This window comes from Girardinichthys multiradiatus, chromosome 10 (genome assembly GCF_021462225.1).
Source record: "Girardinichthys multiradiatus isolate DD_20200921_A chromosome 10, DD_fGirMul_XY1, whole genome shotgun sequence".
Classification (NCBI taxonomy): Eukaryota; Metazoa; Chordata; class Actinopteri; order Cyprinodontiformes; family Goodeidae; genus Girardinichthys; species Girardinichthys multiradiatus.
Genome location: NC_061803.1, coordinates 29,019,916 through 29,043,197, shown reverse-complemented (window position 1 = coordinate 29,043,197; position 23,282 = coordinate 29,019,916). Strand labels below are relative to the sequence as shown.

Below are 23,282 nucleotides of genomic sequence, written 5' to 3'. Positions count from 1 at the left end.
GACAAACCCAATAAGGGAGAAAAAGTTAAAAAGAAGTTTGAACAAATAAGTTTAAAAGTGTCCATAGTCCTTAGAAGGAAAATAGAAATTGGTCAAAATAGAAATTGGCAATAAAAAAACTGCAAATACCAATGGTCAATAAAGCGTTATCTGTGCACTTCTTATATGAAATTATTGCATCTATATGTGGACTGTGATTGCATGCAAGTAGGGATACATCTGAAATCTGTTCATCTGTAGGACATTTTTCAGGATCAGGAAGGGATTTTGTTCATAGTAACAGCAGGATAACATCTCTATAGTCTGCTCTCTAGTTGGAACATTTCATTCACATTGCTGGACATTCTTGAGGTAGTTTAGGTGGGTGTGCCTAATTTATTAGAAAGCCTTTGATATGCATTAATATTGGTGAATAAACACATCTCTTGATGACTTTAAGAAAACAATTAATTTGCGATGTATTGTGCAGCCTTAGAAGTGTTTATTAAATAGGAGGAAGGCAAGCTCTAGGTTAATCCATTGGAGTCTCCCTGTGTTACAGGTTTTAAAATCTGTAAAGATTTTCAGCTGCTTGGATGCAGCTGATCGGCCATGGAAACCTATTCCACAAAGACCACATAAAGCTTGGAGGTCTGTAGCTACTGATTCTGGGAAGGCATTTCGTAGGAAGGAAATGTCACGACTGGAATTATTGCACAGGTGGCATCCTGATGCACCTGAGCTCCTAAGAGTGACTCATTCTTTTCCAGATGTTTGTAGAAGCACTCTGCATGGCTAAGTTGAAGCAACTCTTTACTAAGGAACAGTAATAAAGCACCAACAGCATTTTATTTCTTTCTTCCAGTTTTGATACACAGTTGAAATCTTTACTCTATAGGCCCAAATATATAGGAAGGGATTTTTAGTGTTCACTGCAGTATGTTGTCTATGGAATATTGTAATTAGATAATTCAATAAGTGTTACAAACTACTTTCTGGTACTAGCACTGTTCTGGAAGAGTCTGCAATCAGCAGGTTACTTGGTGAAAACTAAGGGTGTCAGAACCGGATATAGAAGGAGCTGCCACTAAAACATAGTCTCTCCATGCAGCAACAGGTTGTAGCTTTGATTAAGATGTCGAACTCCATCAGAGGCAGTGAGTTAAAAAAATATTTATGAACTCAAAACTGCTAAGGGTATTGCACTGCATGTAAAGTTCAAGACTAAAGACAGCAGCTAAATTTTATTTTTCTTTAATTGTAGGGGTGTCACGATGTCTCTTGCTCACAAGATGACACGGCACATGATATTTGATTCATGACTTTAACATGTGTTTTAAAGAATCTGTAACTGCATGCAGAATGATTCAGTCCAGGCCTGATCAGTCCATACATGACAGTTTTCATGCCTGGCCCATTCTGAGGTGTTCCTAATGAAAGAAGAAATGGGGAAAATGTTCTTTTGTATGTCTTCTGTCATGTTCTGGTCGATGTGCTGATCTCTGGTTTGTTTTCTGAGCAGCTCCAATGTGAAGTGGAGAAACCTTTCCTGACATTCAGAGAGAACTTTAAGAAGGACATGAAGAGATTCGACCACCACATCGCCGACCTCCGGAAGCAGCTCGTTGGGCGTTACGCAGCTGTAGAGAAGGTGAGACCAGTTCGGAACATCTTGTAGAGCTCAATTAGGTTTTTACCCATAGCTGCAACAAGATTCCTGAAGCCGTCAAGCCGCTGCTAAAAAATACACACAACTTTCAGAAGTACACGGCTACCTATCATCAATTTTTATCCATATGATAAAAAGCAATCGGCTACAGCCTGAACCCAACCACAAATCTGTTGCTCATCATCTGTTATCTGAGCAGAGCTCAACTCTCAGATAGATCCGTCTGCTGGACACTTTCTTATTTAAAGCAGACAGAAAAATAAGCTACTGGCAGCATTAGCTGTCATAAATGTGCTTTAACACCAAGTGAATACTGAGAGTTGGTCAAAGACTACATTATCACTGATGGATGGAAACACGCTGTGACATTATTATAAATGCAGAGTTTTATCATTGTTCCTGTAAACCTGCAGGTCACTGTTTAAAGGAAAAGACCTGTTCAGCAGAACTTTTGATCTCTCAAAATAAGTCTTTTTTTTGTTAGTCCCTAACTTGAGTGTTTTTATCTCTGCAGGCCCAGAAAGCTCTGGTTGACAGACAGAAGGAGCTGGAGTTAAAGACCCAGCAGCTAGAGAGCAAGCTCAGCAACAAGACTGAGGAGGAGATCAAAAAGGCTCGCAGGAAATCCACACAAGCAGGTCAGAGCAAAGGTCATTCTGGGGTCAAGGTTCCACGCAGGTGTTTGTTGTTTTAGTTTGGCCAGAGCGCCGCTTGCCTGTTTATGTTGCACACTCTCATCAGTCTTTAGGTGGAAGACATCTGCTGTGGTCACTGGCGCTGGTTAATCCTGACTGACTGCTGTTGTTCTGGAGCTATATGCACTTTTTAGGTCTTTTTAAACATTCATAACAAACTGCCTAAACTTAGAAAGCTTAAGATTTCCTGCTTAGCCAAAACAAACCATGTAAAATAATTTCCAGCAACCAGCATGGACACTCAAGGGTCCAAAAAACAAATTTACAAACAAAACATTTTCTGCCAAAATCAACAAATCATGCTTCCCATCATCTAAAGCAGTCCTCACACTTTTTAAATTACAACATAGCTTCATTTGGCCTTTATTTCACCTTTTTTTTTACATAAAAAAACCTCAATATGGTTAATAATAATTTTTCCAAGAGAGCCCTGGACAATTCAGAGAATAGTACACGATAAGACATGACAAATTAAAGCACATGTATGCATTGACATTTTAAGCACATTTTGTTGGAAGAAGATATGCAGACATACCAAGTTAGTGAGAAGCCTTTAAATCACCAACAAAATAACTAAAGTTCTGTTTTATCCTAACAAACTTGTATGTGCACCAAGTTTGTTCTGAAGTTTTTGGGTCATTAAAGCACATTGCACAATCTTAACAGCAGTTCAGTATTTTAACTGCTTGAGGCAGAAAACCTTGCCTATTGGCAGCAGTTTATGCAGAGCATGCGAGGAGTCTCTGACTGTGCTCAGAGCCCTGTTCCTGCAGGGGCTCACAAACAGACTTTGGACAGAGGTTAGGGGGTCTTGTCCTCATTAACAGATCTGGTGCTGCTACGGCACAGAAATAACTTTTAGAATTATTCTCAAGGAACTATGAAAATCTGTAAAAGACAATAGAAACATAATTTAAATCGATCTATATCTGGGTTGCAGAAATGATTGGAATCTTCTGCCGTGCTTGTAGAAGTAAAAGTTATCTGTTTAAACTATTTAGTAGTACTTCTGGTGGTTTATATTAACCCAATGTCACAGATGGTACTGTACCATCTCTATTTCTGCACCAAAGCTCCAAAATATATCATGTCACTATCGTAAACGACTGTTTAAATACATTAATTGGGATAATATTAAGTTTCAGTTGCCATTTGTGCATATTTTGAATGCCAGTCATATATATGGCCTGTTGGACTTAGTTTCCCTTTTCTAGATGTCCACACTGCATTTATATCTTTAGAGGTGGAGATGCTAAAGTTCAGCGATTGTGTAAGTAGTGTAAGTGTGAAGGCTTCATGATGAAGGCAAAAAAAAAATTCAGAAAAAAACTTTGGTTAAATGTTATCGATATGGTCATTGTTATATTCAGCAATAGTGACACAATTAGATATGAGATGGTCCTCACACATAGACACTGTTCAAAAGAAGGCCCAGCAGAGACTGTACTTCCTGAGGCAACTCAAGAAGTTCAACCTTCCACAGGAGCTGTTGGTCATCTTCTACACTGTCATCATTCAATCTGTCCTGTCTTCATCCATCTCAGTGTGGTTTGGCTCATCCACCAAACAGGACAGGTCCAGACTACAACGAATAATCAGGACTGCAGAGAGAATAATCAGAGCTGACCTTCCCTCCATCCAGGACTTATACAGATCTAGGGTCAGGAAAAGAGCTGCTAAAATCTCTGCAGACCCCACACACCCTGCACATAAACTGTTTAGAGTTTTACCTTCAGGTGGCGCTACAAAGCACTGTTCACTAAAACCAGCTGCCACAAAGACAGTTTTTTCCCCCAGGCTGTTTCTCTGATGAACATTCAATAGAGTACAAAACAACAGCATACAGATGTTGCAAATGCACCTTTTTTATTAGATATGTGTACATTGTACATTGTAAATTGTAAATTGTAAATTTGTATATTCTGTAATGCAAAAACAGAACAAAAGAGCAAAGTGTACCGGAGGCAAATTCCTTGTTTGTATGTACGAACTTGGCAATAAAGCTGGTTCTGAAATAACTGAGCCCTGACTTCAGTGACAAATCAAATGCTGCATAACTGTGATCAGATTCAAAGGATAGAACAGCAACGTTGCTGTCATACATACAGCCTTCCTGCCGTCTGCTGTAGTCTCCATCCTTGTACGAACAGGAGACATCTGTCTGTAGAAACTAGTTCCCTTCAAATAGCTTTTCACATCTTTTGTGCTTCTTCTCAGTTCAATTTCAACACCTCACTGATACCACTTCCACACTGAAGAGTGCTGATGACTCAAAAAGATTTGATTTTTGAAGTTCTGACTGTCAGGAAACCAGTCAGGGCTGGTCCTGCTGCACATTTCAATGTGCATCTCAAATATACTATTTAGATTTACAGGGTGCACTAATCTTCTTGAATTATGTAGCTTTTTCTTCCCTTAGATCATCCTACATGGTAAATGGTTTACTGAATCAAGCATAATTACAGGTCCTTCTCAAAATATTAGCATATTGTGATGAAGTTCATTATTTTTCATAATGTCATGATGAAAATTTAACATTCATATATTTTAGATTCATTGCACACTAACTGAAATATTTCAGGTCTTTTATTGTCTTAATACGGATGATTTTGGCATACAGCTCATGAAAACCCAAAATTCCTATCTCACAAAATTAGCATATTTCATCCGACCAATAAAAGAAAAGTGTTTTTAATACAAAAAACGTCAACCTTCAAATAATCATGAACAGTTATGCACTCAATACTTGGTCGGGAATCCTTTGGCAGAAATGACTGCTTCAATGCGGCGTGGCTTGGAGGCAATCAGCTTGTGGCACTGCTGAGGTCTTATGGAGGCCCAGGATGCTTCGATAGCGGCCTTTAGCTCATCCAGAGTGTTGGGTCTTGAGTCTCTCAAGGTTCTCTTCACAATATCCCACAGATTATCTATGGGGTTCAGGTCAGGAGAGTTGGCAGGCCAATTGAGCACAGTGATACCATGGTCAGTAAACCATTTACCAGTGGTTTTGGCACTGTGAGCAGGTGCCAGGTCGTGCTGAAAAATGAAATCTTCATCTCCATAAAGCTTTTCAGCAGATGGAAGCATGAAGTGCTCCAAAATCTCCTGATAGCTAGCTGCATTGACCCTGCCCTTGATAAAACACAGTGGACCAACACCAGCAGCTGACACGGCACCCCAGACCATCACTGACTGTGGGTACTTGACACTGGACTTCTGGCATTTTGGCATTTCCTTCTCCCCAGTCTTCCTCCAGACTCTGGCACCTTAATTTCCGAATGACATGCAGAATTTGCTTTCATCCGAAAAAAGTACTTTGGACCACTGAGCAACAGTCCAGTGCTGCTTCTCTGTAGCCCAGGTCAGGCGCTTCTGCCGCTGTTTCTGGTTCAAAAGTGGCTTGACCTGGGGAATGCGGCACCTGTAGCCCATTTCCTGCACACGCCTGTGCACGGTGGCTCTGGATGTTTCTACTCCAGACTCAGTCCACTGGTTCCGCAGGTCCCCCAAGGTCTGGAATTGGTTCTTCTCCACAATCTTCCTCAGGGTCCGGTCACCTCTTCTCGTTGTGCAGCGTTTTCTGCCACACTTTTTCCTTCCCACAGACTTCCCACTGAGGTGCCTTGATACAGCACTCTGGGAACATCCTGTTAGTTCAGAAATTTCTTTCTGTGTCTTACCCTCTTGCTTGAGGTTGTCAATATTGGCCTTCTGGACAGCAGTTAGGTCGGCAGTCTTACCCATGATTGGGGTTTTGAGTGATGAACCAGGCTGGGAGTTTTAAAGGCCTCAGGAATCTTTTGCAGGTGTTTAGAGTTAACTCGTTGATTCAGATGATCAGGTTCATAGCTCGTTTAGAGACCCTTTTAATGATATGCTAATTTTGTGAGATAGGAATTTTGGGTTTTCATGAGCTGTATGCCAAAATCATCCATATTAAGACAATAAAAGACCTGAAATATTTCAGTTAGTGTGCAATGAATCTAAAATATATGAATGTTAAATTTTCATCATGACATTATGGAAAATAATGAACTTTATCACAATATGCTAATATTTTGAGAAGGACCTGTATTCTGGTTTCATTAAAATAACAAGATCACCGTTGATATTTAACAACCCTCTTTCAGCCCCAGTTAATCCCTGTTAATAATTATCTTAAAGGAAATTACATCCAAATCCTCCTCCGTTGTTTTTTTAGCCCCTCATTGGATCAGCATCTTGAGACTGTCTGCAAATTAACTTGCTGTGTTGTTTTTTTTTTTTTTTTACACAAGTCATGCACTTTATCAGGGCTGCGAGCCACAATGGGATTTGAAGAAAAAGTTATTTATTCATTTTAAAGCAGGGGTGGTAGCAGAGTGAACATGCAGCAGTCTGGTCCCACTAGACGAAGAGATGTGGGTGCAAACGGACCTTATTACCAAATGTTATGCATTTTACGAGGGTCTAAGGAGCAAGATATTAAGAACATCAACCCTGTCACATCCCTAAAATGTGTGAGTTGTTCATGGTGCCCGTTCTTTTGCATGCTCCATTTGTGTCGGGATGAAGCTTGTTCGATGTACAGTGAGCCACTGCGTCAGGGTGGAATAATTTACTTTTGCGATACCTTACCATTTAATTATTTCCCTTTTTTAAATTAAATGGTCATGCAGCAGCATTTGCCCAGCAGTTTTGAAGTTTTTAATAGGTGTGATACCTCAGGAATGTGCATGGCTGAGTGTAAGCAGAGGCAAACTCAGGCAGACGGTGGTATTATGAGTCAAGCAGGCATGACCACATGCTGTCACATGGAAGGAACGCTCCATCCCAGCACACACTCACACACAGAACCAGTCCTGCTTGTTCCTTCTGCAACAAGGAGGCAACAGAATGTAAAGGGTAGCAGCAGTTGTTGATGTCTCTCCTGGCGTCTGGCTGCCAGGTCTGACTGCAGTGTGAGCAAAGCAGAGAGGAGACCGGGACTGAAAAACTAAAGTATACCATCTGTTTGCTCATAATAAAGACCGTTGCTCTCAGATTTATTGACTTTCTTACATTTTTGAACAGTCATATTACCATGGTATTAAATGTTAGTTTTTACCTGAAAAAAGAAGCTTCTCTGAGTTTTTTTGTTCTTGCTTTTATTTACAGAAGCACATTCTTGGCTGAGCTGTCAGAAGATTGAAAACTGTGCTCCAGGAGCTAGAATACAAACTTTATTGGAAAACACAGAACCAAGCTTAATGTCTTCTATGTAACTGAAAGAATACTACACTGGAAAAATGTACTTGAAACCCAAATTACTTGATTGAACTCCAAAAAGAAACTTGCTTCTCATCTCCAGTTATAGTCAAGTACAAGTTTATTCTGCAGTTTGACACTATCATACATTTAAAAATGTCTTCTTCAGACCTTAGGATTAGTCAAACAAGTGTAATTAAAAACACATTACCCATTATTATTTAGGCAAAATGCAAAAAGAAAAAAATTAATAATTTAGTAGCATATAGTTCCACTGTTAAAAGAAACCCCTTGAAATGATAATCATCTGTTATGTTTCGCATCAGTCTCACATTTTTGTTGAATATGTCTGCCCTACTCTTCTTTAGAACATTGCTTCTGTTTGGCTTTTGTGGTATTTGTTCGAACTCGACAGCCTTCCAATCAGGTTTAAGTCTGTACCTTGACTGGGCCATTCAACACATTTTTTTCCTTTTTTTAGCCAGTCAGTGGACATTTTTTTGCTTTTCTGGAGGTCCATGGCAATGTAATATCTGCAAGATTCCCAGCTTCTACATCTCTAAAAAAAAAGCCCAAATACCACCGTGCTTCAAAAGTATAAAACAAAGCAATGTTGTTGTTCTTCGTTGAGCCTTCCTGTTATCTGCTGAAAATCTTGTCTTTCTCTTGTTCCCTCACAGACTGAATGAACCGCACACACGTCTTGACATGAAAATACAATTTCCTTTTAGGTTGCTGTTAAAAGAATGTGTACTTCCTCTGATTTCATTTTAAAAACCTTACTGGTACTAATATAACTAACTTTGAGTCATCTTCTACCATTTACAACATCCACACCAAAAAGTGTTGTTACCGTGATCTGCTACTATTTACATCTGGTGCCTTCAGTGATCTTAAAAACATGATTTTTTTGTTTTTTGTATTGAAAATCATATGATTCCAGTTTCCACCCGAGTCCTCGGTACATCTTTGTGTGTCACGTATCATGTTATTTTTGCTAATCAGACTTCTTTCTTTCTGTGTCAGAAAAGGGTTGCCACAAACATTTTTACAGGACCATGTGAGTTAAATCGGGCCCATTTTTAGGTTTAAAAGCATATTAACAAGTGAAGTGTTGTGGTTGTGTTTGAGATCAGTTGCTATGGTCCCCTCACTGTGTTTGTTCTCCAGGAAGCTTTCACTTAAAGAAAACGTGAGCTAACACTGAAGATACTCATTTCCTCTGATCTAGTCTCCCTCATGATGAGTGTTTGTTTTATCAGCAGGATGCAAGCCGTATCATTATTGAAATAAGAGATCAGCTCTCTTTTTATACACTATCGTAATGAAATGTATTATTTGTCTTCTTACACCACCTGCTGGATGTTTTGTGTCACATACAATACAGTACTTGCAGTGCTGTAAATAGTATTTCTTCAGTCAGCTCCTTCTCATCTGTTTTTTTCTTTTCCCCAATAGGAGATGATCTGATGCGCTGCGTTGACCTGTATAACCAGACTCAGTCTAAATGGTTTGAGGAGATGGTCACCACCAGCCTGGTAAGGTCACACCAGTTTGTAAAGAAAGTGTGCTGCAGTGGGGCTATTTGAAACAGAGGTTTAGGTGTTTCTGTATTGTCCTCATCAGGAGCTGGAAAGACTGGAGGTGGAACGGGTGGAGATGATCAGGCAGCATCTCTGTCAGTACACAACTCTTCGCCACGAGACGGACATGTTCAACCAAAGTGTGAGTACAACATACAGCAACCTGCAAAGTGTTCATACCCTTTAAACCTTTCTCCGGTTTTTCATGTTGGAACCACAAACCTTTAAGTATTTTATTTTGATTTGTAAGTGACAGACCAACACAGAGTAGCACATTATTGTGTAGTGGAAGGAAAATAATAGTCTGAATCATGTGGTGTGCTGTTGTATTCAGTCCCATTTTACTCTGATACTGCTAAATAAAATCCAGTACAACCAGCTGCCTTCAGAATTCACCTAATTAGTAAATAGAGTCCCCCTTGATTAATTTATTCTCAGTATGTTCTGTGAAGGCCTCAGGCGTTTGAGAGCATTGGTGCACAAACTGCATCATAAAGAACAAGAAAGAAATTCTCTTCAAAGTCTCACTCTCTTGCTTTCTCTCAGCCTGGCATATTGTATATTCTATATTCTGGCTGCTGCAGAGTGTTGTTGTAAGCATGACCTGGTTACTTATACAGTGGCTTGTAAAAGTATTCATACCCGTTTGTACTGTTCCACATATTGTGACATTACGACAAACATAAATATTGGAATTTTATGCGAAAGACCAGCACAAAGTGGTATACAATTGTGAAGTGGAACGAATATTATACATGATTTCAAACAAAAGAAATAAAAAACTGAAAAGTGCAATGAGCAAATGTATTCAGCCCCCTTTACTTTGAGTGCAACCAATTGCCTTCAGAAGTTGGCTGATGATTGCTAATAACTAAATAGAGTCCATCTGTGTGTAATATAATCTCAGTACAAATACAGCTGCTCTGTGATGGCCACAAAGGTTGGTTAAGAGAATGTTGGAGAGAACAGCATCATGAAGTCCAAGGAACACACCAGACAGGTCAGGGATAAAGTTGTGGAGAAGTTTAAAGCAGGCTTAGGCTATAAACATATTTCCCAAGCTTTGAACATTTCACTGAGAACTGTTCCATCCATCATCCGGAAATGGAAAGACTATGGCACAACTATAAACCTACCAAGACAAGGCCGTCCACCTAAACTTACAGGACAAACAAGGAGAGCACTGATCAGAGATGCAGCCAAGAAGCCCATGGTGACTCTGGATGAACTGCAGAGATCCACAGCTCAGGTGGGGGAATGTGTCCACAGGGCAACTATTAGTCGTGCACTGCACAAATCTGGTCTTTATGGAAGAGTGGCAAGAACAAAGCCATTGTTCAAAGAAAGCCATAAGAAGTCCCATTTGCAGTTTGTCAGAAGCCATGTTGGGGACACCACAAACATGTAGAAGAAGGTGCTTTGGTTAGAGGAGACCAACATTGAACTTTTTGGCCAAAATGCAGCATCATGCTTTGGGGGTGCTTCTCTTCAGCAGGGACAGGGAAGGTGGTCAGAGTTGATGTGAAGATGGCTGGAGTCAAATACAGGACGATCTTGGAAGAAAGCCTGTTGGAGTCTGCAAAAGACTTGAGATTGGGGCGGAGGTTCGCCTTCCAGCCGGACCCTAAACATAAAGCCAGGGCTACAATAGAATGGTTTAAAACAAAACATATTAATGGGTTAGAATGGCCCAGTCAAAATCCAGACCTAAAGTCAATCAAGAATCTGTGGCAAGATCTGAAAACTGCTGTTCACAAACACTCTCCATACCTTTGCACAATACCCATTTTCAGTTTTTTATGTGTAGAACAAAAAAGAAATCATGCATAATTTTCATTCCGCTTCACAGTTGTGAACCACTTTATGTTGGTATTTCACATAAAATTCAAATAAATATATTTATGTTTGTGGTTGTAATGTGACAATATGTGGAAAAGTTCAAGGGGTATGAATACTTTTACAAGCCACTGTATGTTTGGTGTGTTGACTGATTGGAAAAAAAATTAGTTTTTAGTTTCAGACCAGCCTCTGGTCTTAAGAAATATTTCAAATAATTAATTAATACAGCGAAGCACATCAGGTTAAGGATGCCTTTAAATTATTGCTGTTCTTCATTGAGGATGGCTTTGGGAATAACCAGTAGAAAGAAGTAATGATTTTAAAATGCCATATTCAGTTTTTACATAATATGCAGAATCTAAAATAAATGTATTTAAAGCTCATTGCCATTTAAAAAATGAGTAGATATGACAATGTTATTATTAAAGTGAAACCCTGCATCATATACTTAACACCAGCAGAGGCAAGCAATGAACCATACTTGCTAAAAGAGGAGCATCACATTTCCTGTTGTCAGCTAACAGTCATCTTTGTTTTTTTCCAGACCATGGAGCCGGTGGACAAGCTCCTACAGTGTGTGGACCCCATCAAAGACAGAGAGGTGTGGGTGCGGGGGAATAAGACAGGGGTAATCAGGCCTGTCGACATAGAGATCTGAACTGGCTGAGTGATGAGCTCACACCAGGGCAGGATACCCAGGAGTTCCATACCGGAGGACATAACTGGGAGATTAGCTCTGTGATGGGATCTTTACCCTCTTTCTCCCACTGAACCTTGCGTGAGAGTTAACAGACTGAGGAAGAGCTCGCTGGATCTTTACCTGCCAGCAGATCCCTAACAAAGATGATGTCTGTATTTGGGGGGAAAATTCAAAACAACATTGAGGCATGAAGATGACAGCAGAGTTTTGTTTAAGTACACTGATTCTTTGAATGGGAAAATGGTAACTGTGAGTGGAAATCGTTTCCTAAAGGATACTCAGGTGAAGTGAATGATGAAGTAGCACCAACTTGTAAATTTTTAAATGTAAAAGCTTTACGTCATTCAGCAGTGTATGGCTAATTCATGAGAACTGCCACGATTTAACAGATGCTGCTAAAACTAAATGCAGTTAAGCTAAGAGTGTTGTCATAATGCTGTGTAACAGTTAGGTTATAATACAGTAATGCTAACATCTATGTGGAGCTCGGTGGAGCCGCAACCTTTAGCTACTGTTGCTACAATGTTCTGTTAAGGCTCATAGCTTGTTCAATTTAGTCAAAATGCAGCAGTGAGAATTCAGCTTGATTTAACCTTAAAATTTGAAAAAAATTGTAAACTTGCCTCTTTTTACAAAGAATTATTCATAAATGGGCCGGATAAATATATTTCCGGGAGAAAAACTGTTTTGGTAATCTTTATAAAGAAGAGTTAGCTAACTTAAGCTAACACTAAAGCTTGGATTTGCCAACTTCATGTTTACAGTTTGTTTATATGAGAAGACATTGATAAAACTAATAAATTTCCTTAAAATGACTACATGTTTAAAGACAGTTCTTCATCTGCGTAGAACACAGAAATAAGGGCATTTCCTTTATGCCACAAGCTGCTGCCAATTAGCCCTTTAAAAATGACTTGTTAAAAATGTTACATTATGAATGCTAGCTGCCCTTTTTGAAGCTTAAACAGTCTCACACAAGGCCAGAGGAAATATCTGTAGCTTTGTTTGGACTCTGTCCTGAACATTTAAATACGGTGGCCAACAGGTGCAAGCACAAGCAAACGGAGACTTTGATTTATAACAGTTTGCATTTCTGTGATTGCAGCATTTTGTGGTTCCATCAGTTTTTTGTGTCTGTGTTTTTGAGTTTGCATCATTCATGTGTTGGGATTATGAATCTGAGAATATTTTTTAATATTTTATCAAATAATATTTTGGCCTGTTAAGGGTTATCCTGTGAATACCAGCCCAGTAAGGTGATGGTATTAGGACAGAATAGAAAGATGTGAGACGAGCTCTGACATTGTTGAACAGCATAAACTCTGCACATATATGGAATGAATTCAGACAATTTCTTAAAATACAAGAATTTATTAACAAAAATAAGTCAACTCAAAGTCAAACATATTTCAATCAACAAACTCTTTACTATGCTAAAACAATCCAACTAAACTACCAAGCAGAATTAAAGAAAAGGGAAGACTAATGGGCTATGTACAATATAAACAAGTTGATTAAAGATGATTGAGAACCATGACCAACAGAGTGATGCAACATTATCATGTAATGCTATTTATGTCTGAGAACCAAGGATTATCTTGAAGAATCTGGAAATGAAGTTAAGTTAGTCTTGGAACCAACTTCGGCAATAATCAGCAAACGTTTAGACAACCATTCACAATGCAAGATCAGATAAAATATTATTTTAATAAAATAATGTTTTAAATAATGATCTGCTGAATAAAGTCAACCTTCTGGATGACCATTTCGCAACGGTGTCTAATTAGCTGCCTTTATTTATTAAAATAATAAAAGGAAGAAATATTAAGGGAATATTTTGGAAAGAGACAAATCTTTCTGAAGAAATGGGGTTTAATGGTGTTTACTTAGTAATCACATTTAGTAAAATTATGTTAGGGACACATTATTTACTGGATTGAAAACTAAACCTTTCTGGGTAAATATTATTTAGCAGCAAGCACGCGTTCTTACCTGTTAGCAGCTAAGCTAACAAAGAAGCTGATAGCTTAGCACCAGATTCAAACACACCTTTAAAAAAATACCGTTAATAAAAGGGTTAAAATGCATAAGCGCGGACGGCGCGTTATGATCAATCTTCTGTTTAAATCACCCTTTAATAAAGTGTGTCTTAACTTTAAAAACACACAAAGAACACAACCTGAACACGTGTGCTGCAAATAGTCTGTTAGCAGCAAAATAGCTGAGTTCAACACAAACAAAACCAAACTTCATAAAATGAAAAACGTTTAGATCATTTCAACCTAAATCACTTCTATGTTTTTCTGCCCAAACACTTAACCTCATAAACTGTGGTGAGGAACGCTGTCCAAGCGACGATGAAGTTTGAAGAGAACTCTGTGAACAAAGGGTTAGCTTCTAGCTAACCTTTGTGGCTGTGGATGAAAGACGGCCCATTCTGTCCGCTAACGACACTGCACGTTACCGTTACCACGGTGATGGGGTCTGTGCTGTCTTCCTTCCAGACTGGGAGACCGCTTCTCTGTAGGGAACTTCTCTGGGACAGTTTGCTTCTGCAGGCCTCACAGAGAAAGTAAGCAATTCTTACACCTTAATTTCTCCATTCATGAATGAAAATACCAGATAAACAGACAGTATTTCATTCGTACTTAACTTTGCATATGATCAATGGTCGTATGACATCCTTGGATCCAGTTTTGTCTGTTTGCCAGCAAAGAGACATCAGCGCGCATGTCTCCCTTATCTGGTCCCTTCCGAAGGCCGTGTGGAAGAGGGCGGAGATAGCAACACCTGTGCTTTTATTTGGGCAGTGGCGTCACAGGAAGTCCGCAGTTATCCCGTTTCCTGGCTGTGCCGGAAGAAGGTTAATGCACTTTATTTTGAAAAGTTCCAGAAGAGTTCGTTCCGGAGTTTTAATGTTGAAATCCATGGCTGGGTCCCAACACATGTATTTGCAACGCTTTTTTCAGTTTACACCTGTCAGCCACAGTATGTAATCCCCAGACATGATTTTCCAACACCAAGTTTTTTCAGCCTGGTTGCATTTCGACTAAAGTTTAATTTTAGTACTGACGTTTTTGAACGGAAGTTATATGTAGTTATAAACATAAGTAGTCCCCTTGCCTGTAGTAGCAAGATGTCAGATCACAGTGCGTTGGTAGACAAGTGGGGATATCCTCAGTGGTAAATAGCCAAGAGTTACTGAGACGGAGATCCCATTTTATCTGATTTTAGCTATATCTAGTGACGGGCCATAGGTCACTGAGACTCTGGAACTTCCTTGCCAAAGTGAAGCAAAATATTATGGAACATTGAGTGTGAGCTTGATTTATTTGTTCTAGTCATGTAACAAAAAATGTATAGTGCCTTCTGCATCAACCCTTTGTAAAACTTTGAAGCTTTTGGTGTAAATTCCTTTCAAAGTGTTTCAATACTTCCTCGAACCATTAGGTGTAACCTGAGTTAAAGCTTGTTTGAGGCCTTGAGACACAATTTGGCACAATGTGAAAGTAATTTGAATGGTTCATGTTCATCGGCTAGCCATTAATTATATTTCCAGATATTAAGCGGATATTACCACACTAAACTTCTTACACCTGTATCAGCCCGCCTTATCAGCTTCAACTAATCAGTTGATCAGGATTCTACGGGGATATGTTTCAAACAATTAGAAGACATGGAAAAGCACAGAACCATACAATTTTTAATGATATCTCCACAAATGTCAGCACAAATGACAGAAATATCATACATTTACTACACTCCTGGATACCTTAAAGTGGTCGAGGTCAGAGCTCATGAGGTGGATAGATACAGATGGCAGCACAAATCAACATAACTTTTGTTATATTAGAATCAGGACCAGCTTTATTGCCAAGTTTGTGCAGACAAACGGAATTTGAATCCAGTACACTTTGCTCTCAGTGAGGATTTTTCTTTTGTATATGTAACAGTGGAAATGAAGAATATCTTTTAAAATGTACATATATAGACAAGTGACTTTACAATAGAATGTAATGTGGGATCAGTCCAAGTATGCATGGTGTTGTTCTGGAACTCTGAATGTCAAGTGTTCATCAGAGAAACAGCCTGGTGGAAGAAACTGTCTCTGTGGCAGCTGGGTTTAGCAGACAGCGCTCTGTATTGCCGACCTGAAGGTAACAGTCATAACAGTTTGTGTTCAGTGTGTGTGGGGTCTGTAGACATTTTAACTGCCCATTTCTTGACCTTCCTTCTTCCGAACATTGTCTATGTGTGAGGACCATCTCAAGTTTTGAGAGATGGTGGTTCCTAGGAACCAGAAGTGGTCCGGAGTAGATACCGTGTTGTTGAGGATGGTGTGGGGGGTGGTGTTCATAATGTCCATTATCATCTCCACAGTCTTGAGTGGATTAAGTTCCAGGTAGTTCTGACCACACCGGTGTACCAGCCGATCCACCTTCTGTCTGTATGCAGACTCGTCACTGTCCTGGATTAGTGGTGTCATCTGCAAACTTCAGGAGTTTCACAGACGGGTCCACTGAGGTGCAGTCATTTATGTAGAGGGAGAAGAGGAGTGGGGAGAGAACACACCCCTGGGAGGTGCAGGTGCTGATGGTTCTTGTGCAGAAGAAGATGCTCCCCAGCCTCACCTGCTGCTGCTGGTCCTTCAGGAAGCTGGTGATCCACTAACAAGTGGAGGCCGGGACTTTGAGCTGGATGAGCTTCTGGTGGAGGATGTCTGGGTTGATAGTGCTGAAGGCCGAGCTGAAGTCCACAAACAGGATCCTGGCGTACATACCTGGGTGGTCGAGGTGTTGCAGGATGAAGTGTAGTCTCAAGTTGACTGCATGATCTGCTGACCTGTTTGCCCAGTAGGCGAACTGCAGGGGGTGCATCAGGGGGCCTGTGATGTCCTTCAGGTGCTTCCACATCAGTCGCTCAAAGGATTTCATGACCACAGACATCAGGGCGATAGGCCTGTAGTTATTTAATCCTGTGATGGTGGGTTTCTTGGGTACTGGGATGATGGTGGAGCGTTTGAAGCAGGAGGGAACCTCACACAGCTCCAGTGATTTGTTGAAGATCTCAGTGAAGATGTGCCAGTTGGTCGGGCTTTCAGGCATGATGGAGAGATATTAACAGGTCTGAGGCCTTCTTTGTTTTCAGGTGCTGAAAGAGCCTATTTACATATTTCTGTAAGATCCTAAGTGCAGGCAGAGGGTCTGAAGGTAGGGGGTGGTTGGGGTATGGCAAGAATTTGTGTCTGAATGTGGAGGAGTTGGGTTGCTGTGTGAACTGCTGCTTTTCATACCTGCAGGAGAAGCCATTCAACTGATTTGCCATCAGCAGCGTCATCTTGGATTAAGTTTTAAATCATTAGATTTATTCAACCACCTTTTAAGCACCCTTATTGTAGGCTGTATATAGAGCATTGAACTGTTAGTGGAAAACCAAATTTTACATCCCTCATCCCAATATGAATGCACTATGCAAAACAGAGGCACAGCATAAACCCTACACATGCATCATAAATGTGACAGGATTTTGTTGCACAAACTGCACTTTATCAATTTACTTTTAGCCTTCTGTAAAAACATATTTTTAGATGTGTCAGCATAACTAAAAAAGTTAGAAAAAAAGGAACACCCTGGTTTGTTTCTGAAAAAAATCCTACAGTTGAGATTAAAACTATCTAGTGCCATTCAGTTTTCTTTTAGATATTCCAACTCTGATGGGTTTTTGATGAAGCAACATAGACCTAAAAGTAGTACAGATATCTAATGTTTCCCAGGCAAAAACTTATTTTACAATGCACAAAGAAATATAGGTGTAGGTTATAGAAACTCAAGAGCCGCTTCAGCTGGATTTGATGTCCAAGCTACTACCTGAAGCCAAAGGTCGTACAAAAACTGTTTTAGAACTACACCCTGACAGTATTACTGCTTTCTTTAATGTTATCACTAAAAAAGAACTGAAATGTCCGTTTTTGTTAATAAATAATGAATGGTTGGCAGTTTGCTCTAGGAAAATAAAAATGTGCATCTTATGTCAAAACATTTTGGTGTTTGGTTTGTTTTTCTGTTGGAAATAACAGAAAAAAAAAGAAGAAAATGCCAAAAATGAAAAAAAATTTATTTTCTTTAAAAAAAACAATTTTCACATTAAAACAGTAAATGATATGGTCATGCCTTGTTACATCATTAGGCACTAAAATAAAAGCTGTGGGTACAAGTTTGGACAGAGATACAATAGGTAAATTGCACTGAAAATACACTTAATAGCACTGATAGGAAAAGGGGCATTGATGTCACCTTAGTTATAAAAGATGGTGACGGTTTATATTGGTTTATTGGTCAAAGCTAATGTTCACAACAGCTTTAACCAAAGCCAAGTTTACAGAGCTGCGCTTGGTTGCCATCCAATTCAAGTTACGGTGGGGAAGGGTTAATGGAAGGAGGCTGATGGTTGGTCTCTCTTAAGCACGGCAGTGTGACAGCGCAAATATTATAGATGCATTTTCAGTTATGATTATTGCTTGTTGATCTGCAAAACATTTCCATGTCAGCGTGTGAGTTAACTATACTTAAGCATTGGAAGCTTATTAAATTAGAACTATTGTGTTAGAGAGATAACCTGTTTTTTTTTTTTTAAGTTTAACACAGAACACTAAACAGAACATTAGCAGTGACCAATGTACAAAGATACTGCTGCATTCAAAAAAATCAGCTATGTGGTACCTTCCACAAGGTTGTGCTCTGTTTTATTGCTGTTTCTAAACCAAAACTGAAAAGATAACTAATTTTACAAACTATGGGCTTGCTGCTGCTTCTGCAGAAGAAATCAAGTGAACCAGAAACAAGCTCTAAATACTATGTGACATTTTACTGTGTAGTTAACATTAGCATCTTAATTGAATAAAGCATTGTGAAATATAATGTCTAAATAATTTTTCCAAAATTCCTATTAAGGAGGTGAGGGGAATTAATGCAGTTTTAACTAGAGATACACCAGTCAGAGTTTTGTGGCCAATTTCTGATCTGAGGCTTTGTAACACTTTGACTTGTTGATACAGACTTCTCTTAAGGATCTGTTGAACAGCGTTCAAATTATTTCCTAGCTCACCTGCCTATGTATGGTTCTTAAGTATTTATATTAGGAGAGGTGACATCACACAGTGTGTGTAAGAAAGCAGTGCTTTACTGTTTTAAAGCAAAGACAAAATGATTTGGAATTGACATTTTAAACTGTCTTGAGCATTTCATATTAGCAGATAACAGGGCTTAGCAAGGTTAGCATTGCTAACTGTAAACAGTGGTCTCTGTGTGTATACCCTAGGGAATGCAGACCATTACCATAACTCAGATATTCTTAGAAGGCTGCCAACATTTCCAAGTCCAACATGTTCCATAACAGAGAGTTTAAACACTACTAAAGCTTGTTTTAGTACGTTCAGTTCTTAAATTTGAGGAAGCTTGCCCAAAACGGGTACAAATCGACAACCTGTGCTGATCAAAACCGTAAATGTACAAAATAGCAAAGTTGCAAAATGACTAACATCTGAAGCTAAAATAAAAATGGCTGATTTGAGTCTTGCTCTCTTAGTTACACTTTTAAGCACAGAAGAGTGGCAGCAAATCCAGCTGGCCTTAGTAATGGTGTATTTCAGGCTGATTACTGGCCTGAAAATCATACGATTCAGGTCACAAGAATTTTTTGGTGCATCTCTAATTTCAGCATTTTTAATTAGCTAATAGGAAACTGTTATTGGAGGCAATTATAATATTAATATAAAACTATGCTTTCCATCAACAAGCATGCAAATTTAGCTGTTGAATGGCTTCTGAAACATAGTCCATAGTTTATGGTTGCTGATGTTAGACAAGACGGCCCAAGTTTTGTAGAAAAAAAAGGTCTAGATCATCACACCTTGACAATATTCGAAGTCCATGAAGAGGCTTTGATAGTTAGTGTCTGAGAGACAGCAGTATTTGCTGATCTACCTGTTGGCTGTCAGTTATTTTGTTAGTTTGCCATCATCTGGAGTGAACTCTGTGAATAAAACAAGCGCACTCCGAAGAAGCCAGTGATCTCACCACTTTCATCTTATTTCCTAAAGCTGTTGCTAGGCAGAGTCACAACTTCGTGGCACAAGAGAGCAAAACTTTTCTGCCATCCAAGAATGTAGATTTGAGCGAGAAGAGTTAATCTGCTCAGGGAGGCAGTTTGAGTGCGAGGAAAAATTGAATTAATAATTTATGCTTAAAATGATCAAAAGTCTATCAGAAAATGCCCCAAAATCTAGCAGATTTTATTATCATGGCCATTCTAACATATGGAGAATAACTATAAATAGTTTTTATTTTATTGCCTTAGACCTTTATTGCTTTAAACTTCAGGAACCTTTGGAAATTTTAGCATGCTTTGGATTCCATCAGAGAGCTGATGGCATGCAGGAATGATGTGTAGTTTTAAGTAAGGATACATTTAAAAGCAGAAATTATAAAGTTGGAACTTGTTGGCGGTGTGATCTTTAACACAGAATGGAGGAGATGACGACAGGCAAATACAGTATACACAGAAAGGTGATGCCCATTATATATGAATCTAATGCTGAGGCTTTCTGATGTTCCTACATTAACACTGTAGCACTCCTTAATTCTTCCGAGGACATTCGATTGCCAAAACAAGCAGAGGTGCAGATATTCCAGTCCCCCTAATCGATCATCAACTTCTTGAGCGAGTTGATATAAGCTGGGATGAGGGAGCTGACCGACTCGTTGTCGTCGTTGAGAATCTTCTCCCCTCTGCCTTCAGAGCCTACAGAGCTGGGTGACCTGACCAGGCCGGGGTACGGAGTGCTGTATCCCTGGTGGAGCAAACAGTTATGTTTCAGGACAGTGGCAACACAAAGCCATGCACACACACACACACACACACACACACACACACACACACACACACTCCTAAGGATAATTTGGAGCTGAACTACTTGCAAGTGAAATCACTGACTTTAAATTACACATTAAACAGTACTAACATATTTATACCCCATTAACTTTTCAACATTTTGTCACGTTGCAACCATAAACTTAAGTGTGTTTTAGTAAAATTTTATGTGGTAGACCAACACAAAAAACAGTACATGGTTTTCTTATTCTTTTGGACTACTTTGTGTTGGTCCATCACATAAAATCCCAATAAAATACATGGAATTCTGTGGTTGTAATGTCACAAAATCTGAAAAGGTTCAAAGTGTATGAATTGTTTTGCAAGCCACCATAGATAGGACTTCAGGCAGGGAACATGTTTGTAAGGAGCAGCTGACTGTTTCCCAAGGACACTTACAGAGGAGTATCCTTTGCCGAAGCTGCCCCTGTTCTTAGTCCTGATCTTGGTCAGTGCTGACTCTGCGATGTCAGCCCGCTCTTCAGCATCATCCAGCTCATGGACAGTCTTCCTGTACTTTGCTAGGTTCATGTTGGCCTGTTCCTCCTGAGGGGATAGCACATAGTGAACAACAGACAAATAAAGAACGACCCACAGGGGCCGTGAAGAATTTAGAACAAGAAGATCACGTGACGTACGGCCTCTTCCACTTGTCTTTTGTAGGCCTTCATCTTGTTCTGCAGCCTCTCCACCAGCTCCTGCATCCGCTGCTGGGTTTTCTGGTCCTCCTCGGACTGGAACAGGAGCTCCTTCAGACGGCGCTCGTTCTTCCGCAGCGTCTTCACCGTCTCGGCGTGTCGCTTCTGCTCGGAGTCCAGCTCCATTTCCAGCTCCTTTACCTGCACAGAGAGTAACTCCCACTGATAGAGTGCCATGAGCTTCACATTCATCTAACACGATCATGCTTGCAGCTTTCTTTACCTCCTCCTTATTTACTGACATGTTGCCTCGGATTAAACTCAACCTATTTGAATTTCTGGACCTGATATATTAACACTACAGTGCAACGTCTTAAGTTTTGGAACATCCTTAACACTCTCCATCTTATCTACTTCTCTCAGCATCTGATTGACAGTGCAAAACGTTTTTATGATGCAAAAACCCCCATGCAGAAGGTTTTAGCAATTTAAACCCCACAAACTATTAGAGGTGTAGTGCAATATTTGATCGACATAATATTTCTCATTAAACTAAAATCTGTCTTGCAAATCACTTTCTAGTTGCTGTTTTTAGTTTAAGCTACTATTTAGAGGTCTGGATACGAGGATACGAAGGTGAGTGCTTTAAGCTTGATACATTATGCACGGTTGGGAGCCTTATCTTGAAGTAAGGAGGAAGAATGTAGTTTTTAAATTGTTGCCCTGTTGCATGGCTGAGTCAAAGCTTTAAGGCTTTCTATTGCCTCAAAGCTAAAGGACTATTTCACTTTTTTTTTAGACATTCCTGATGGGTTCACCTCTTATTAAAAAAGCTAAAATACTTAGAATGGACTTACCTGAACTAGATAGTTCCATACTGAACAGTTTGAGATTAATGAAACTGGTCTTTCTATCCCTCACCGCATTCTAAAAATACTGCTATTTAAAAATAGTCAAATAGACAAGTATTTAATGCTCTCAGTTGATTTAAAAGCATAGAAAATATCATATCAATATTGAATTGAATAGTTTTACCTCCGCTGGTAACAGTGGAGATGACAGAGCAGCAAAAAATGACTGGATCAGTGACCAGAGTCCATTACTTCAGGCCATTCCCTTAATCTTAGACAGAGGTGGGTATAGCTCTGACCATATTAATCCATTTAAGGTGCATAAGCTGATGTTTCCACATTATTTTCTGTCTGGGAAACCGTAATGCACAAAATTCATGCAAAATATCATTGGTTTTAGGTCTGAATCTATTAAAAAGGCAAATCATTTTTGATCTTATGTGGTGACTAACAAAGAAGGTATATTGTCTGGTAACTGAAACATTTTTCCATAATTATTTTTATTCCATAAATGCTAAAGCAAGTCTTCAGGACTGTATAGGGATCTTGTTTAAGTGACTCAACTAAATATATAAAGTATTGATTGAACTTGAAAATGCATCAGATTAGATAAGACAGAGTTGTGGTTAGAGGGTGTTGGCGTGATGCATCCCAGTGCTGCAATGTCACAGACAGAAGTGTCCTGCAGAGGTTTGGAGGACTGTCCCCACCGTAGAGGATCTCCTTCAGAGCCGCTGCAGGAGCTGGGCTCAGAATGCTAGAACATCGTCAGAATCCCCTCACATCCTCTCCATGATCTTTATATGCCTCACAATCATGTTTTTTCACTAATCTGTAAAATATCTCCTGAAAAAATCTTTCTTGTTTTTGTTGTATACTATTTACTTGAAATGACAAAAGAATGATGGGAAACCGTCCTTCTGCGTGGATTATCAGTATTATGGGTTGATGTTACTGGGAGACGAACCTTCCCCTCCAGCTTCTGAATGATTTTTTTTCCTCCTTTCAGAGCTATCTGTTCAGCCTCGTCCAGCCTGGTGCTCATATCTTTAATCTGGCCTTCCAGACCTTTCTTTGCTCTCTCCAGATGAAGTGTGTGCTCCTGCTCCAAACGCAGCTCCTCTCCGACACGTGCTAGCTGATGGAACAAAGCGTTTGTTTCGAACATGACTTA

At 39.5% G+C, this 23,282-nt stretch overlaps 2 protein-coding genes across 7 annotated transcripts in view; one reads left to right on the top strand and one right to left on the bottom strand.

Moving 5' to 3' along the window:
• The window catches only part of LOC124875711 (growth arrest-specific protein 7-like), an 80,075-nt gene extending 67,569 nt beyond the window's left edge, over positions 1 to 12,506 (top strand). For all 3 annotated transcript variants that reach the window (XM_047378045.1, XM_047378046.1, XM_047378047.1), the window contains exons 10-14: positions 1,502 to 1,630; positions 2,163 to 2,286; positions 9,028 to 9,107; positions 9,196 to 9,294; positions 11,536 to 12,506. In XM_047378045.1, the coding sequence (XP_047234001.1) occupies positions 1,502 to 1,630; positions 2,163 to 2,286; positions 9,028 to 9,107; positions 9,196 to 9,294; positions 11,536 to 11,649 (546 nt within the window). In that variant the 3' untranslated portion in view covers positions 11,650 to 12,506. The remainder of the gene's footprint in view (positions 1 to 1,501; positions 1,631 to 2,162; positions 2,287 to 9,027; positions 9,108 to 9,195; positions 9,295 to 11,535) is intronic.
• A 5,278-nt stretch (positions 12,507 to 17,784) lies between these two features.
• LOC124875140 (myosin-16) overlaps positions 17,785 to 23,282 on the bottom strand; it is a 98,294-nt gene continuing 92,796 nt past the window's right edge. For all 4 annotated transcript variants that reach the window (XM_047377032.1, XM_047377029.1, XM_047377031.1 and 1 more), the window contains 4 exons: positions 23,076 to 23,246; positions 21,258 to 21,458; positions 21,019 to 21,165; positions 17,785 to 20,539 (listed from right to left, as the gene is read on the bottom strand). In XM_047377032.1, coding sequence (XP_047232988.1) covers positions 20,387 to 20,539; positions 21,019 to 21,165; positions 21,258 to 21,458; positions 23,076 to 23,246 — 672 coding nt within the window. In that variant the 3' untranslated portion in view covers positions 17,785 to 20,386. The remainder of the gene's footprint in view (positions 20,540 to 21,018; positions 21,166 to 21,257; positions 21,459 to 23,075; positions 23,247 to 23,282) is intronic.